This window comes from Girardinichthys multiradiatus, chromosome 8, assembly GCF_021462225.1.
Source record: "Girardinichthys multiradiatus isolate DD_20200921_A chromosome 8, DD_fGirMul_XY1, whole genome shotgun sequence".
Lineage (NCBI taxonomy): Eukaryota > Metazoa > Chordata > Actinopteri > Cyprinodontiformes > Goodeidae > Girardinichthys > Girardinichthys multiradiatus.
The window spans coordinates 20,354,722-20,371,231 of NC_061801.1; the positions used below are offsets into that span (position 1 = coordinate 20,354,722).

General features: G+C 38.6%; 2 protein-coding genes across 4 annotated transcripts in view; both read right to left on the bottom strand.

Moving 5' to 3' along the window:
- Positions 1–1,221: 1,221 nt before the first annotated feature.
- Positions 1,222–6,528, bottom strand: edf1 (endothelial differentiation-related factor 1). 2 transcript variants are annotated; one of them, XM_047371940.1, is made up of 5 exons: positions 6,286–6,528; positions 2,836–2,887; positions 2,535–2,695; positions 2,280–2,373; positions 1,222–1,809 (listed from the first exon to the last, which is right to left on the bottom strand). In XM_047371940.1, the coding sequence occupies exons 1-5, from the start codon at positions 6,361–6,363 to the stop codon at positions 1,748–1,750; spliced, it is 447 nt and encodes a 148-aa protein (XP_047227896.1). In that variant the 5' UTR covers positions 6,364–6,528; the 3' UTR covers positions 1,222–1,747. The 2 variants fall into 2 exon arrangements, with proteins under 2 accessions (XP_047227896.1, XP_047227897.1); XM_047371941.1 differs by lacking the exon at positions 6,286–6,528 and adding an exon at positions 5,961–6,011.
- An 8,078-nt stretch (positions 6,529–14,606) lies between these two features.
- The window catches only part of prrc2b (proline-rich coiled-coil 2B), a 30,410-nt gene continuing 28,506 nt past the window's right edge, over positions 14,607–16,510 (bottom strand). For both annotated transcript variants that reach the window (XM_047372211.1, XM_047372210.1), the window contains exon 30: positions 14,607–15,384. In XM_047372211.1, coding sequence (XP_047228167.1) covers positions 15,217–15,384 — 168 coding nt within the window. In that variant the 3' untranslated portion in view covers positions 14,607–15,216. The remainder of the gene's footprint in view (positions 15,385–16,510) is intronic.

Below are 16,510 nucleotides of genomic sequence, written 5' to 3' on the forward strand. Positions count from 1 at the left end.
CACAGACCTAGAACCTCATCTAAAGCTCTGCAGGCCTTACTTTCTTCAATTAAGGTCAGTGTTCATGATTCAACAAGAAGAGACGGCACAGAAATAGCAACCATGGGAGTATCAAGCTGTAACCATGACTGACCAAAAAGGGAGAAAAAAGCCCATCTTACATTTCCCAAAACAAGCCCTGGTGATGACCAAGAGTTTTGGAAAAATATTCTGTGGGCTGAAGAAAGAAAGGTGGACCTGTTGGAAGATGTGCATCCCGTTACTTCTGGCATAAAATTAACAGCATTTGAGAAAAAGGTTATACTGACAAACATGGAGGTGGTAGTGTGATGTTGGGATGCTCTTGAGCTTCAGATCATGCAGCATCCAGAACACACCAGTAAATAGACCGGGAATGGCTTAAACAAATGGAGGTTTTGAAGAAGCCTAGTAAAAGCCTGGACAAATTCCCAATTAAGATGCTATGTCCTGACCTGAAATGGGTCATTTCTGCTTGAAAAGCCAGTGGGAACAAATTTAAACAACTGTACAGAGTACTAGGCTAAAATTCCTCCCCATTGTTGTTAAAGACTAATTTTCAGATACAGCAAAAAGCTGATGGCTTTATTTCCAACCAAGGATGGCAAAACCAGTTAGGTTTAGGGAGCAACCTCTTCCACATAGGGCCAGGTTGGTTTGTGTAGTCCTTTTCCCCCCCTTTATAAATGAAATTTTAAAACTGTGATTTTTGTTTATTTTTCTCTGTTTGACCTGAAACATTTAAGTGCATTTAAGCAAAACCACAATTATTCTCTAAGAGGGGGACAGCACTATATACCTTAATGCCTATGAATGTTGTATAAAAATGCAGCCATGAGATTTTTTTTTTTTAGAATTGAAAAAGATTTCAGCAATTATTTTTATTTATCCCCCTTTCAGTCATGGATGTGATCAGAAAAAAATGTTGGAAAGATTTAGGAAAGAAACCAAAATACTGTCGACCATCAAGATCTACTCGGAGAGAAGTAGCCCTTCAAGGCTGTGGGGTTTCTCAGTTTTAAGGGACACAAAAAAAAGGCATTTCTGGTCTTATTCCGCCACCTGGTGGATCACACTTGCCATAACATCTAAGGTTTAAAACCGCACAAAAAGGTTTGCCGTCACAAGGAAAATGACATCCCTTAAATACCAACTTTCTGGGATTATTTTTGCTCTGAAATCCTAAAACACCTGACATCATCATCAACTGCCAAACTTTATTTTTTTAAACCAAAACAATGTACAGCATTAAAACATTTCAAAACACGATATTAACATCCACCAAGTTGTCTTAAAAGCGTGAAAAAAAGATGCAATCAAGCACTTGTGGTTCAACAACATGCTCAGATTTGAAAGTTAGTCAGACACGTTTGATCATGAAGAGGAAAGTCACCTTCTAAATGACTTACCACCATCATGCTATCGCCTAAAAGGTGGAAAGAAATTCACTGATCTTTAAATCTGTGATGCTGAAAAAAATGCATTCAATCATGTTTGTTTACATCGAGTGTTGCAGATGACCCGTTCGTACGCAGCCTGTGGTACAGTTGATAACCAGGTCCTCGGGAAGGACACAGGTGAGATCAGCCCAGGGTAAAGGGGGGGGATTGGAGAAGAGAACTGGGATATTTGGGCTTGGGGTTCCAGGGATAAGGCTTGAGGAAAGGGCTCAGGTTTAAGTTAGAGGTGATGTATGGGGATGGGGAGGGCTGATTTCGAGGCTTTGTGTTCATTTCGTCTTGTGTTTTGCCTCCAGCGGTTGGCCAATATCTTTCCCACGCAGCTTTTGGCCTGGCAGAATAAAAAGAAAAACACAGAAAACTTAAAACCGAACAATATAATTTTTTCTGTTTATTAAATAAATCAAAATCAAGAATTCCCATTATTTTCAACAGCTGTACTTTTGATGCTCTTGGATAAGGGCCATGGAAATCAGACCAGAAACAACCTATTTGAATGTTTTTGTCTATTCGATTCTATCTCTGACAGAGATGACCTGTATAATCATTTCGATTAATGATTCAACTTAGAACGTGAAAAAAAGGGTTCAGACCTTGTCTAATTCACCTGTCCAGTGTGAATCTCTCAGTAAGTGACACATTAATCTTCACTCCAGCTGTAGGATTTTTATAATCCTCTGGACCGATTTGTTTTATTAAATCAAAGTATTTCCAACCCTGCAGATATATTTCTATACATTGTGTACTTGTGCAATGTTCATGTGTTCCCTGGAGATCATGTTGATCTAGCACCTTTCTTACCAATGACTCTCTCAATTTTTCCCAAGACCTGGTTGTTGGGTATTGCCTTCCCAGTTTCATAATCAGCAATCACTTGTGGCTTCTCGTTAATTTTCTAAGGGTTAAAAAACACAGGTTAAAAAAAAAAAAGTTTAATATTCAAGTCAATCCCTTAATGTAGTCAAAAAAAATCCCTATATCTACAAGTCCATTTATCTGTTGGCCTCATTGTTCAAGCCGGTAAAGAATGTTGGTGTGTAAAGTGCGTATACTCACTGTGGCGAGGTCTTTCTGGGTCATTCCCTTCTCCTGTCTGCCTTGCTGGATGACCTTGCCCACCTCCAGAGGAACCCTATCGTGGTGTAGCTCCTCTGTCTCTCTGTCCAGTTTGGCTGTATTTTTGGTCACAAGGTGCTGTTTATTCTGCCCAGCAGACCCTGTGTGAAAAGCAGTGGTTCGAGACACTTAGTACACAAACAAACCCAGCTTTTAAGTTTATGTAGTGTATCATATTAGGTCAACATGATGTAAGGCTAATAAAATAACTTGTCTTTTTGTAAATAAAGCAGATATTTACATTTCTTGCTAGTCTCAACATCCTCCCCACGTCTCTGAGCAGCAGTGATTGCCTGGAGAGACAAAAAGACGGAAGGGTGCATAAGTCACCAAACATATTGCTGTTTTATTAGTGGAAAAATGACATTATGACTGTTTACAGTAGGCCCTATCTCCTTTTGTTGGTGAGGCTAATAAGTAACAAGTCAGCTTATCTGGGTATGTTGACTTAACAAAATGGTATCAGTCACTAATACAGGTCCTTCTCAAAATATTAGCATATTGTGATAAAGTTAATTATTTTCCATAATGTCATGATGAAAATTTAACATTCATATATTTTAGATTAATTGCACACTAACTGAAATATTTCAGGTCTTTTATTGTCTTAATACGGATGATTTTGGCATACAGCTCATGAAAACCCAAAATTCCTATCTCACAAAATTAGCATATTTCATCCGACCAATAAAAGAAAAGTGTTTTTAATACAAAAAACGTCAACCTTCAAATAATCATGTACAGTTATGCACTCAATACTTGGTCGGGAATCTTTTTGCAGAAATGACTGCTTCAATGCGGCGTGGCATGGAGGCAATCAGCCTGTGGCACTGCTGAGGTCTTATGGAGGCCCAGGATGCTTCGATAGCGGCCTTTAGCTCATCCAGAGTGTTGGGTCTTGAGTCTCTCAACGTTCTCTTCACAATATCCCACAGATTCTCTATGGGGTTCAGGTCAGGAGAGTTGGCAGGCCAATTGAGCACAGTGATACCATGGTCAGTAAACCATTTACCAGTGGTTTTGGCACTGTGAGCAGGTGCCAGGTTGTGCTGAAAAATGAAATCTTCATCTCCATAAAGCTTTTCAGCAGATGGAAGCATGAAGTGCTCCAAAATCTCCTGATAGCTAGCTGCATTGACCCTGCCCTTGATAAAACACAGTGGACCAACACCAGCAGCTGACACGGCACCCCACACCATCACTGACTGTGGGTACTTGATACTGGACTTCAGGCATTTTGGCATTTCCTTCTCCCCAGTCTTCCTCCAGACTCTGGCACCTTGATTTCTGAATGACATGCAGAATTTGCTTTCATCCGAAAAAAGTACTTTGGACCACTGAGCAACAGTCCAGTGCTGCTTCTCTGTAGCCCAGGTCAGGCGCTTCTGCCGCTGGTTCTGGTTCAAAAGTGGCTTGACCTGGGGAATGCGGCACCTGTAACCCATTTCCTGCACACGCCCGTGCACGGTGGCTCTGGATGTTTCTACTCCAGACTCAGTCCACTGCTTCCACAGGTCCCCCAAGGTCTGGAATCGGCCCTTCTCCACAATCTTCCTCAGGGTCCGGTCACCTCTTCTCGTTGTGCAGCGTTTTCTGCCACACTTTTTCCTTCCCACAGACTTCCCACTGAGGTGCCTTGATACAGCACTCTGGGAACAGCCTATTCGTTCAGAAATTTCTTTCTGTGTCTTACCCTCTTGCTTGAGGGTGTCAATAGTGGCCTTCTGGACAGCAGTCAGGTCGGCAGTCTTACCCATGATTGGAGTTTTGAGTGATGAACCAGGCTGGGAGCTTTAAAGGCCTCAGGAATCTTTTGCAGGTGTTTAGAGTTAACTCGTTGATTCAGATGATTAGGCTCAAAGCTCGTTTAGAGACCCTTTTAATGATATGCTAATTTTGTGAGATAGGAATTTTGGGTTTTCATGAGCTGTATGCCAAAATCATCCGTATTAAGACAATAAAAGACCAGAAATATTTCAGTTAGTGTGCAATGAATCTAAAATATATGAATGTTAAATTTTCATCATGACATTATGGAAAATAATGAACTTTATCACAATATGCTAATATTTTGAGAAGGACCTGTATGTCCTGAACGAAGTATCACATTTAGATCCAGTTAAAATAATCTCTCAGCCTGGTCAAAACAGAAAAACGTTCCATACTAAAGAAATCAGTGTAACAGGAAAACATGTTTGTTGTTTTAGATATCAGAGCTTAGCTATGTGCTCAGTAAATGAAGTGATGTATGCCTGCTACCATCTACAAGAGGACCGTAACACTTTTAATGGGGAAGGTTGGTTTTTGGTTACAATTAAGAGTACCTTGAAAAGGATTCATGCCCATTTTACTTTTTCAAATTTTGTCTTCGTAGAACCACAAACGTGTGTGACAGACAAAGACCAGTCAGGTGAAATGACTGTTTTCACCCTTGCTACAGATTATCAATTGGATTTAGGTCTGAGGTTTGACTGGTCCAGTTGAACATTGATTGAAACCTTCCCATTGTAGCTCTGGTTGTTTTCCTGCTGAAATGTAAACCCTTGCCCCATTCTCAATTCATCTGCTACATTCAAACATTTTTCCATTATGATTTCCTTGTATTTGGCTACATCCAGCTTCCCATCTGCTTCTCTGTCATCGCCTAAGAAAAGAAATCTTCACAGCACGATGCTGCCACCACTTCCGTGTTTTACTGTGCGGATGGTGTTTTCAGGGTGATGGGAATGGTTATTTCCCACCAGCGATTTGCATGTAGGGACTTCTTCTAGCCCCTCCATCCCATTAATACCAGATTTGAGGAGAGCACAACTACCAAATTCTCCCACCTGAGCTTTGAATTTCTGCAGCTGCAGGTATAGATTTTTAAAATCCTGGCTTAAACTCCGAGACGTTCACAGTCACACAGCCACTAATTAGAGGATCTCTTAATGAAACTGGTTGTACTGGATTTCATTTAGGAGTTACATAGATAATGAGGGGCTGGATATAAATGCATGCACCCATTTTCACATTTTTATTCCTAAATAAAGTTTTTAAACCATCTATTGTTTTTCTTTGTCCTGGCCTATCACCTATAAAAAATAGACTGAAGTGTGCAGTTGTAAAGTGACAACATTTGAAAATATCAAAGTACACATTTGCCTGTTATTTTGAGCCACTAATTTTAATAATTTCTAGTCAACTATATGGGAAACAAAATGAATTTGACAGACTTTCATACACTTAAAAAAAATCCTACCACAACCAGGTTGTTCTATTTAGACCTATAACGTGTTGGAATATCCTAATAAATAATATCAACTTGCTCTACAACCATAACTAGTTATGACATGTAAACAAACAAACATTACGTGTGTAACTTACACGTACAACACTGTTGCTACTTATAGCTTCACACATTCTAACCTCACATATGTCAACGCCTGTTAAAGATTAATCGGTGTTTGTCCAGCCTTTCCATTGAGAAACATTTCCACCAGCAACATTAATGTCTCACACGCCACTGTGGACCCACATGAAACGGTCGCATATGTTGAGGCAGAGGAACTGCCTGCTTAGAAATCGGACCCGTAAACAAGAATACAACCAGTTTCTATGATAACAAACGCAGTCAGCAATTTTAATGTCCCACAGGAGAAAGACTCAATAATCAAAAACCAAACAAACGGTTTCACGAGTCAATACTGACCTGCTTAGACTTGGCCTGGGCAGCAGTGGGGCCCTTCTTCCTCAACACAGTCACCGTATCCCAGTCGCTTTCGGCCATGTTTTCAGGGACTCACTCGGTTTGTCAATCGATACCAAAAGTTTAAATACACTCAGTCTGCGTGGAAGTGAAAATGTTAAATAATATACTGTTAATGGTACCTCAACACGTCAGCTCCTTCTAGAAAAATCACCCACGTTTTGCCAAACCTTTATTTATAACCGAGTGGTTAACAACGGCCGGCAGCGCCCTCTGCTGCCTGAGCGAAGTCATGTATTGTATGGCAGACCGTGCAACATATAATCAAGCACCATTTCCATGTACCTTTGTAGATTGGGGTTAACGTTTCTACGTCAAAATGGCTTTCGAAGAAACGTTTCGACAGAAATTTATTAAAGGAAGATCTATATGTACATTTTATTTTTTAATAACCACAATGTTTCTGGTAGGTTTGCTGCTGTGTGGTGCATATATAAAACTTAAGGCCGAAGAATCTGTTCTACTAAAAGTCAATCATTTAACATGCGAGCAGAGACTATTAAAGCTCCCACAATATTTTGTTTCCAAGATTTTTAAATGGTGCAGCACCTCGATATATGACCTCAATATCTTTTTCAAAGGAAATTATTTATTTTGACTTTGCCTCAAGTTTTCCTCAAGTTATACAGGCTTCGACAGCTGCCTCCTTTCTCCCACCCCACTCTGTCTCACCCCACAGTCCTAATGAGAAGGGCCATCGATTATATGAGAATATGGCTTACCTTAAACCATGTTTGTTTCATATTTAAAGCGGCACATTACATCAGAAAGGGGAAAAAACAGCTCGTCTCATTGTTACAAACATACAATATACGGTATGTGAATGTTAACTGCTTTTTAAATGAAGAAGGCTTAGTAAAACTTGAAAAACTACCTCCTTTTATTTTGTATAATGTAACAATGAATATACAACAACACTTTCAGAAATCTAATATGCTCAAAGTGGGCCATTGTTGAGGTATTGCTGAAGATAGTGGTTATGAAAATGCTCGTGATAACCACATACAGGTGTTCTTTCGAAAATTCAGGTACAGCTGACTGAAGAAGACAGGGCTTCTTGGTTTAAGTGAAAAACTCATATTTCCTCTTAGAAAGCAGCGAGACTAAAGAAAATAATAATAATAATACATTTTATTTAATAGGCGCCTTTCTGGCACTCAAGGTCACCTTACAATGAATACAAACCAATATTAAAATCAAGAACAAATAAAAAATAAAATGTAAATAAAAACACAGCGATCAAGCAGTTAAAATGTAACAGTGTGAAATAATCAAGTGCAGAAGGCAGTCCTAAACAAGTGAGTCTATAGTGAAGATTTGAATTGAGAAAGTGAATTTATGTTCCTTAAATCAGTCAGTAGAGAGTTCCAGAGCCGAGGAGCAGAGCGGCTGAAAGCTCTACCCCCCATGGTGGTGAGACGGGCAGAGGGAACAATCAGGTGAATAGACGAGGACGATCTGAGAGTGCAAGAGGGAGTAGCAACGTTGAGAAGATGGGATAGATAAGGTGGAGCGTGATTATGGACAACCTTGAAAGTGAGAAGAATGATTTTAAAGTCTATACAGAACAGGGGGAGGAGGTAGATTATGAAAAGAAGGGGACCCAGGACAGAGCCTTGGGGCACACCGGAAATGACAGACGAAGGCTGAGAAGAAAATGCTTTTAGCTGAATAAATTGAGAGTGATGGGAGAGATATGATTTAAACCAATTTAGAGGGGTCTGAGTAATACCAATGGAGGAAAGTCTATTGAGGAGGGTGGCGTGACAAATGGTGTCAAATGCTGCACTTAGGTCAAGGAGGATATGGATGGAAAGTAAGCCTGAGTCAGCTGCTATGAGGAGGTCATTGGTGACTTTTATGAGAGCAGTTTCTGTACTATGGAGAGGGCGGAAACCAGATTGGAACTGTTCATACAGGTTATTATGAGATACGTATGTGTGAAGTTGAGTTGCTACTACTTTTTCTAGAATTTTGGAGATGAAGGGTAGATTAGAAATTGGTCGAAGATTATTGAAGTTAGTGGGATCTGCACCAGGTTTTTTCAGAATCACTGCAGTTTTGAATGAAGCAGGAACAGTTCCAGTAGAAAGAGAGGAATTTATAATAGTAGAAATGATAGAAACCAATGAGGGAAGACAGGCTTTCACTAGCACTGAGGGTAGAGGGTCTAACTGACAGGTGGATGGTTTAAGTTTCTGGATGATATCTGAGATTTCTGGGATGGAAGGGAGATGAAAGAAAGAAAAGAAATAAGCGGGAGGAGAGAGTTCAGAGGTAACATTGGAAGTTGGTCGTAAACTAAGATGATGGTGAATTTTCTGGATTTTTTTCATTAAAGAAAGACATGAGTGAGTTACAAAAGTTAGTTGAGTACAGATGAGGAGGAAAAAAGTTTGGGGCTTGAGTAATATTCTTATATAATGAGAATAGTGACTTTGAATTTCCTTCATTAGAGCAGATTATATCAGTGTAGTAATTGGATTTTGTTTGAGTAATACAGTCCTTGTAGTGGAGCATGTGGTTTTTGTACATGTCTTTATGAACAGAAAGTCCAGTTTTCTTTTGAAGCCGCTCAAGTTGCCGTCCTTTGGCCTTCATGAGTCGAAGTTCAGACGTAAACCAGGGGGCAGAACGGGAGAATGAGACAGATTTAGTTTTTAGCGGAGCCAGGGAATCAAGTACAGAACGAAGACCAATATTTTAGTGTGATACCAGTTCGTCAACGGTGGTTACATTATGAATGTCCATTTTGGAGTTAATGTTAACGGAGAGGGAATCTAAGTTGATGTCGTTAATTTTGCGGAAGGAAATGATACGGGGAAGTTTAGTGATGGACAGAGAGAGTCTGACATTAAATGAGAGGAGAAAATGGTCTGTTATAGGTAGTTCATCATAATATCATTCAAAATATAACATAAATCCTAATACTATTTTTTGATAACATTGCCCCCTAGATAGGTACAAGATTCAGGGTTTTCCTTCACCAATTACACGACATTTCTGAGGCAGCATCACTGTTACGCCGCATACGAACTGGGGACCAGCCAAACTCGGACAGAGCATCGTCCGCCTGCTGGAGACGTCCCAAACGGAAGCTTTGTCTAGAACCACGTCTGGATGTCCATGCACGAGGCTTTGGATTCATCTGGAAACATTCAGAGGAAATCGTTAAAAAACACATTGTAACTGGCTGTACGTGGTTCTGTATGCTTGAAGGAATTCACAGTATTCAAGCTGTTGAAAAGAGGAATAAGTTTCCTACCTGAACAAAAACTTCTGTGTTCATATGAAGAGTCTCAACTCGATCAGACAAGTGATTTAACCATTCCAAATGGTCACTGATTGACTGGCTCAGGTCACCGTTGCTCTGTTTCAAGAAAGGGAAAAAAATGCATCAAGTAGAGCATAATTAAAATTCAGTTAGACTTTTTGATGATAGATAGATGAGGGTTCAAAGCATCTCACCGCTGACAAGTTGTCCTTCACTTCTAATGCAGAAAGACGAATGTGCTCCAGTTTGTCAATTTGTTCTTTCAGTCTATCATCAAGCTCCTGCATCATCATCAGGCCCTCGTCTGATCTGACTGCATTCTTAGTGGCCATGCTGGGTCTAGGAAAAATTATTGCTTTTTTACAAAGACCACATTCTGTTTTTTTTAGAACGAACAGTCTGTTACCAGCTTGTTAGACTATTATTATCTTATAAACCCGAATGCCCAGCCTATTTTGCTCAGAAATACCTTGGTGAACTTCAAATTCATAATTCACTTGGTACATTAACTAGTTAAAGAAGCAACAAAGCAGTTCCTGAGCATACCCTAACTCCATGGTTCTAAAACTTTGGTACATGCATCTCTGGCGGTACTTGGGCTACATTTTGGTGGTACTCAGAAGAAATTTAGCTATGTATTACTTGAGGTAAATGCAAACAAATAACTGTGAAGTAGTGGATGACATCACACTGGCTCTGGTGCTGATGGCTACTTATGCTGTGTCCCATCTGGATGTGGAAATTATATTTAACCTAATTTAACCATGCTCCAATTCTAAGTTTGAAAAGCAGCAGGAATTGCTAATTAATGTTTTGTCACCAGACTAACTTCTATTACTAATAAGAATGTATTTTACTTCATTTTGTACTTTCAAATACAGTAGCAACATGGTTACTAAGGCTGTACAGTACTGGGTTTGTTACCAATTTAATGAAAACAGTTATTTTCTTCAACTGTTGGGTTTTAAAGACAGGGTTGGCCAAAAACCCTTCTAATTACCAACTTAGATTTCTGGCTTTTAGATACTTCCATTCAAGCTAAAAAATGTAACTTTTAAGTAAAAACGTTTTTTTTTTTTTGTCTTTTTTTTATTTTTTATTACATTGATGAGAATAACCCTGGAAACCTATGTATTCCTTTCATTGTAAAAGTGCCGAATTAAGCATGTGTATTGACCATCTGTCACTATTTTAATTCACCTGAGAGTCAGTTTATGTCCCAGGACAATATGACACAGCAATCTAAAAAGGTCCAAGTCCTGTTCTACTGCTTCAAAAGATCTTGAAAGATGGTGAAACTTGAAAAACTTATTTATAAAAAAATAAATAAAAATGTAATTTAATTTAAAAAAAGAAAAGGAAAACCTATTTAAGGTTTGAGAACCATCTGTCTATACAGGTTTTTGCTGTGTGGTTTTATTTTGTTCCCTCAAGAACCAAAAATCACATCTTTGTTTTTCTATATCCAACTTTACTATGCAAAGATATTGTATTGGAGCAATGGGAGCGTTTCCTATTGTTAGTAGTAATAATACCAGCAAGACTTTGTGATGAAAAAGAAACTTTGAATCCCTCAACTAGTTTATATTTTCAGGTGATTTTCACGTACTACTGCTTCATTGGGAAGCAATAAAATAACAGCATACTAATGTCTAGAAAGCTTCACAATCAGTAACTCAAATGATTCCTCATTTTATGAATCAGTGGGATGCATGTTTCATGTAAAATGAATGTGATCAACAAAAAGCTCAGAAAATAGTCCAAAAAAATCTATCAGTGTTCCAAAATCAAATAGAAAATGTGTTTATTCAGTGAATTAAAGGACTAACATATATTTTGGTTATATCCCCACAAGGATTCCCAAGAAAATCCTGCCTGAGCTGTCGAGCTGTTACACAACTAACTACTCAGAACTAACTAGTTTGTAGCTATTATGGAGACGGACGTAAATGCAATGGTCGTTCATTTAGAATATCTCAAAAGAAGAGTCTAAGTTTGATTGTTGAACAAACATAAAAACTGCCATTTTTAAACCTATCGCGTTATTTGCGCGAGCTAGAAAACATTAAAGCCTCTCGCGGCGGCATTGAGACGCTCGCGAGGAAAACCAGAGTTAAATAAAACCAAAGTTACCTTGTTTATCTGAGGTAAACACAATAGTAATGCTTGGACGTGGACCGCTGAAAAATCCGGGGATGCAGAGGAATCTTCCCCTTTTCCGCATTCTGAAAAATGTATTCCTTCCGCCCCCATGCCTCCAGCTCTCCTCAGAATGCTTTTATTGGAGTAGAGTATGTCAAGAGCAGAAAGAAAAATGGATTGCGTTAACCTAAATATCTATTGAGGAAACCACATTGATACTTAAATCCAAATAAACGATCATTTGTTCTTCTTGAAAATAATAATTTTCCCTTTCTGCCAATATTCTGTGTAATCGCGTGGTGGCAGTGTTGCACCTATGACGTGGTTTTCCAACTGGTAAAAAATGACAGATGAAGACAGAATGAATGGACTGTTCTAGTGAAGTCTTTTGTAGAGCTTTTTGGCAGAAGTTTGATTTAATTGTTTTGTTTTTTTACACACATCTTACTTGGCCAACATGTTTTAAATGTGTTGTAATCTCAATCCATTTTGTTAACAGTTTCCAGTCATTGTCTTTCCATCATGTTACAAGTTTCCTATTCTGCTGCACCTAACTGTTTAGAATTGGTTCAACTGCTTGTTTTGTTTTTTTCTTTTGGAGTCTGCATCTCTGATGTTTCTCATTGCTGCACATCTGTCCGAGAAAGCTCAGCAAGCCATAGACTTGGGAGGATGAAAGATATTTCCCTCAATACTCAAACACACTCCTGAAATTTTTCATGTTTTGTCACCTAAAGTATCCACATTCAACGTGTTTCGTTAACAATGTCAGGTGACAGACCAAACTGGAATATTGTATTATAACTGCATTGAACTGTTTTGATCTTCTCAATTGTATTCCTTACCCGTCTTGTGTGTTCATTGTTCTTTAAGATGCTGTTCGTTCACTAACGTGTTTCAAGGGTGACTGTTAGACTCACAAGTCTCATTCTCCTCTTTGACACGGCTTTACAACAAGAAAAGACATCAGTATTGTGCTTACCCTCAACCTGATCATAAAAGAACAAAAACAATCCTGCAGGTTGAAGTAAATAAAGATTGAATTACAAAAATTGTTGGTAAAGAGAGCAGAAAACAATCAATCAAAAATCAACGCTTCTTGGATTTCAAAAATGATTTTAGTATTTTCAGAGGCAGTATCATGATCCCAACATGTACATGGAACTTGTGAAGAGAACATTTAAAGCAAGTGATGAATTTCCAAGCTGGCAGTACTTGTGTTGAGGGTCAATGCTGGTGTTTAGACTCCAGGTCAGATTTACCCACCCATTTATAGTTGGAAAAACCTGTAGAATAGAGTTAAAATAAAAACTGCACTTCATTAATTTTCATAATGGATGCAGGACATTTTGCAAACTTTGATTTTTATACTTGAGCGAGTACATATAATCAACAATACCTTTATGAAACCACAACTGCTTTATTTTTCTTTCAATAATCTGCTATTTTTAATCAAGGGAGAGTACCGACCAAATATCTGAAAGGATGATCGAAATGTTGAATCAGATGCACTTCTCCTCTGACCAAAAAAGAAAAACGCATCACAAAAGTACAGAAACAAAAAGTCTGGGCAGCATCCATGTGGTGATACAGTGATGGGAAGTATGAACTTTTGCAGAAATATATGAAAACACTCCAAGCCCAACAGGTTCACCAAGGGAAAGCTGTCCATGTTAAGAACACAGTGAATCCTTTATAGTGCCACAATATTTAAAATAAAATTGACCTCTACCCCCCAGTTGACAAGGCATGACTGTACAGTTAATTATGCATATACATAGAAACCAGTGAAACACTGTAATAAAGAAAAACATTTTGTAGTGTCATCGAGCATGATGGCAACATCTAACCGGTAATGACATTGGTACTCTGAGTTCCAAAGTTAAATGTAGATTATGACCTAAAATAAAAAGATTCCTTTTTACAATACGCTGGAACGGCTGAGCTCACATATAAAACATAAAAAAAACAAAACAAAACCCAAAAAGCAAAATGAGAAGACTTTTAATAAGCAAGCAGCACTTGATGCCCACTTGTTTGTAAGTTTAAAAAGAAAGGAAAAAGTCTAACTGCCCCCCCCCCCCAATTATGATTACAGTTAGGTTTTGTTTATTGCTAGTGCCACTTCACAGACCAGATGCTGATTAATTGAACTGTTAATTTACAATTCCCTACAGGGCTGTTCAGTAGGATCTGAATTAAAGTTAGATAAATCGCTCCCAGGAGCCTAAAAACTCCAAAGAAAGTTCTGCTCATCTCCATCCTGAGGGACGTAGAGAAAAGAAAAATCACTTTGAAATCACATGTTCAAGTGAATTCATTACAGCCCAAGCAAAGCAATAGGGAACCTTTAATTTCATTGAGCAATTTATGGGTTTCCTACATTAATGGCCACCCCCACTCCCTCCCTAAAACATACACTTTCTAACAAGCCCCAAACTGTTGCCAGCTGATCTGATCATAAACCATACAGCTACTGATCAAAAGAGAGTACAGAAAGTCTTTGTAAAACGTTGCCAGCTGCTAGACGAGGGTCCTGCCAGGTCACACACATTCAGCAGATCACATGCATGCGCTGTCAATGCCACTGGCGTTCCCATGGAAGAAATACGATTTCAAATGTCCGTCCTTTTCCTTTAATTTCATAGAGCGAAGTGAGCAACAGAATGTAAAAACCAAAGAACAGCTTTAAGAAAAGAAACATTTTCTACTAATCTAAGTTGTTTCGACTGCTTATGGGGTTCATATACCTCCACAGATGCAATGCTGCGGTGATGCACAATGTTGACATGCAAGGAAATAATTTTTTTTAATAATAATTTAATAACACAAGTCTTTCACAGGTGGCTTGAATGGGTGGTCATGAAGGTAACCTTTATTTACTAGGAAAATCTGAAAGGAAATGACAAAGAAAGTGCCCCACTGCATTTCAAAGTTGTTAAAATAGGAAATAACAGACTTTGCTTCTTACAGTGAATTATGTTCAAGTGTCCTGTCTGTTCTGGAGGGCTGCAGTTCATATACAGGAAGCAAACACAGTTTGGCAAAACACCATGAAAAGTGAACCATCCGAGTAGGCCATCTTTCTTTTTCCACACTTACAAAGAAAAAAAAAGAAAAGAAAAAAACACAAAACAAGTATATTTAGTCCAAACCAATCTCTCCTTAAAAGGGTCTAATAATAAGTTAAAGAGGACCTTGGAGAGATCAGCTTAAAAGATGGTCTGTGTGTATGCATAATATATATTTATATATATATATATATATATCTCTATAATTGGTGTGAAATAATAGTGTCCAGGTTCTGGAAGTCCACGGTTAATTCATTGTAACTGCAGGTTTACCCCCCTTTGCTTGACAGCCATGGGATAATATGGGTGTTTCAAAGGCTTGGACATCTCGTCGAGGATCTTTGAGTTGGCAGGCTTGGCGGTGATGATGATCTTTAAGGTCCATTGTTATGCCTTGCCCCCTTCTACTTTAACAGCCTGGGGTTTAATGGCTCCAGTGCGTGCTGGTTTGGCTTGACCCGTGGAGGGTAAGGGCTCCTGGAGTTTGCTGGTCATGCCCCCTGGTGGTGATTTGCCCTCCCCCAATGCTTTGCGCATTTCTCGCAATGCTTTGCTCTACACAAAGAAAGGAAAAAAAAAGTAAGTACAGCCTGACAGGCCAAACATTTACCATTGAATAAAAATGTTGACTTCTAAAGTTATTCAATTTGGTAAAGTGGGATAGCTATCTTGACTATTTCCTTCATCTATCGGTTTTGTACCTGCATTGATTTTTGTCTGATACCTTGAGATGAGACGAAGAGATCAGATGGTGACAAAAATGGTCATTTATACTCAGATTATTATTATTTTTTTTTAATTAGTGAACGCAGCACTAACAGTTTGCACCAACACCATTCCTAAACGCTGTTACTTAGGGAAGAAGACTCAAAGCTCGACATTTTCAGTACCAGCAAGGTGTCAGGGGAAGCAGAGGTGTAAAAAGCTGCTCAAAAGGAAACTTTTTACGAAGGCAGGCTGGGTTCATTCAGGCTGCCACAACAGTGAGCCTTCAGCAGATAACAGGAATATATTTGCAATGTAGTACAGAAAAGTTAGTCTGTTTTTCCTTTTAAAATGTTTTTATCTATTAGGGAACATGTTGGATTTGAAAACGGCTGGCCCTCTTTTGGAAATCTAACACTTAAAGTGAGGTTCTACTAGTTCAGCAGGAAATACCCTGGTTACACTGTTTTGGCTAACTGCACTAACTGTCCCAATGATTATCTTCCTATATTCAGTACAGTTTAAAAAAAAAAAAAAAAAATCTGTACTCATTTAGTCTTTGTTTTAAAATAATGCTAAAATCCTAAGTTTATAACATGATTTATTTCTCTTACACAGAGTGATGAACCCCCTGCTCCTAGTATAATTCATGTTTGATCACACAATGGCTTTGAAATGTAAAGGCTGCTTTATATCTACAGTAAGTGACTGAATAATTTAACACATCTGTTCCCCGTCAAACATCAACTTAAACAGAGCTGTTGTTTATTCTGAAAGGATCCTATAAAAAAAAACTGAATATTATGTGAGATGGTGCATGACCATGTTTTGAAATGTCCAAAAAAAACAACAAACAAAAACAAGAGGTTTGGGTTATACTTCGTCTTGTAAGCAATATATGATGCAACTCATAAAAGATATCTGCTGTAATTTATCTTGGGTGTGATTTGTAAAGATACCGCTGCTCCATAACCTG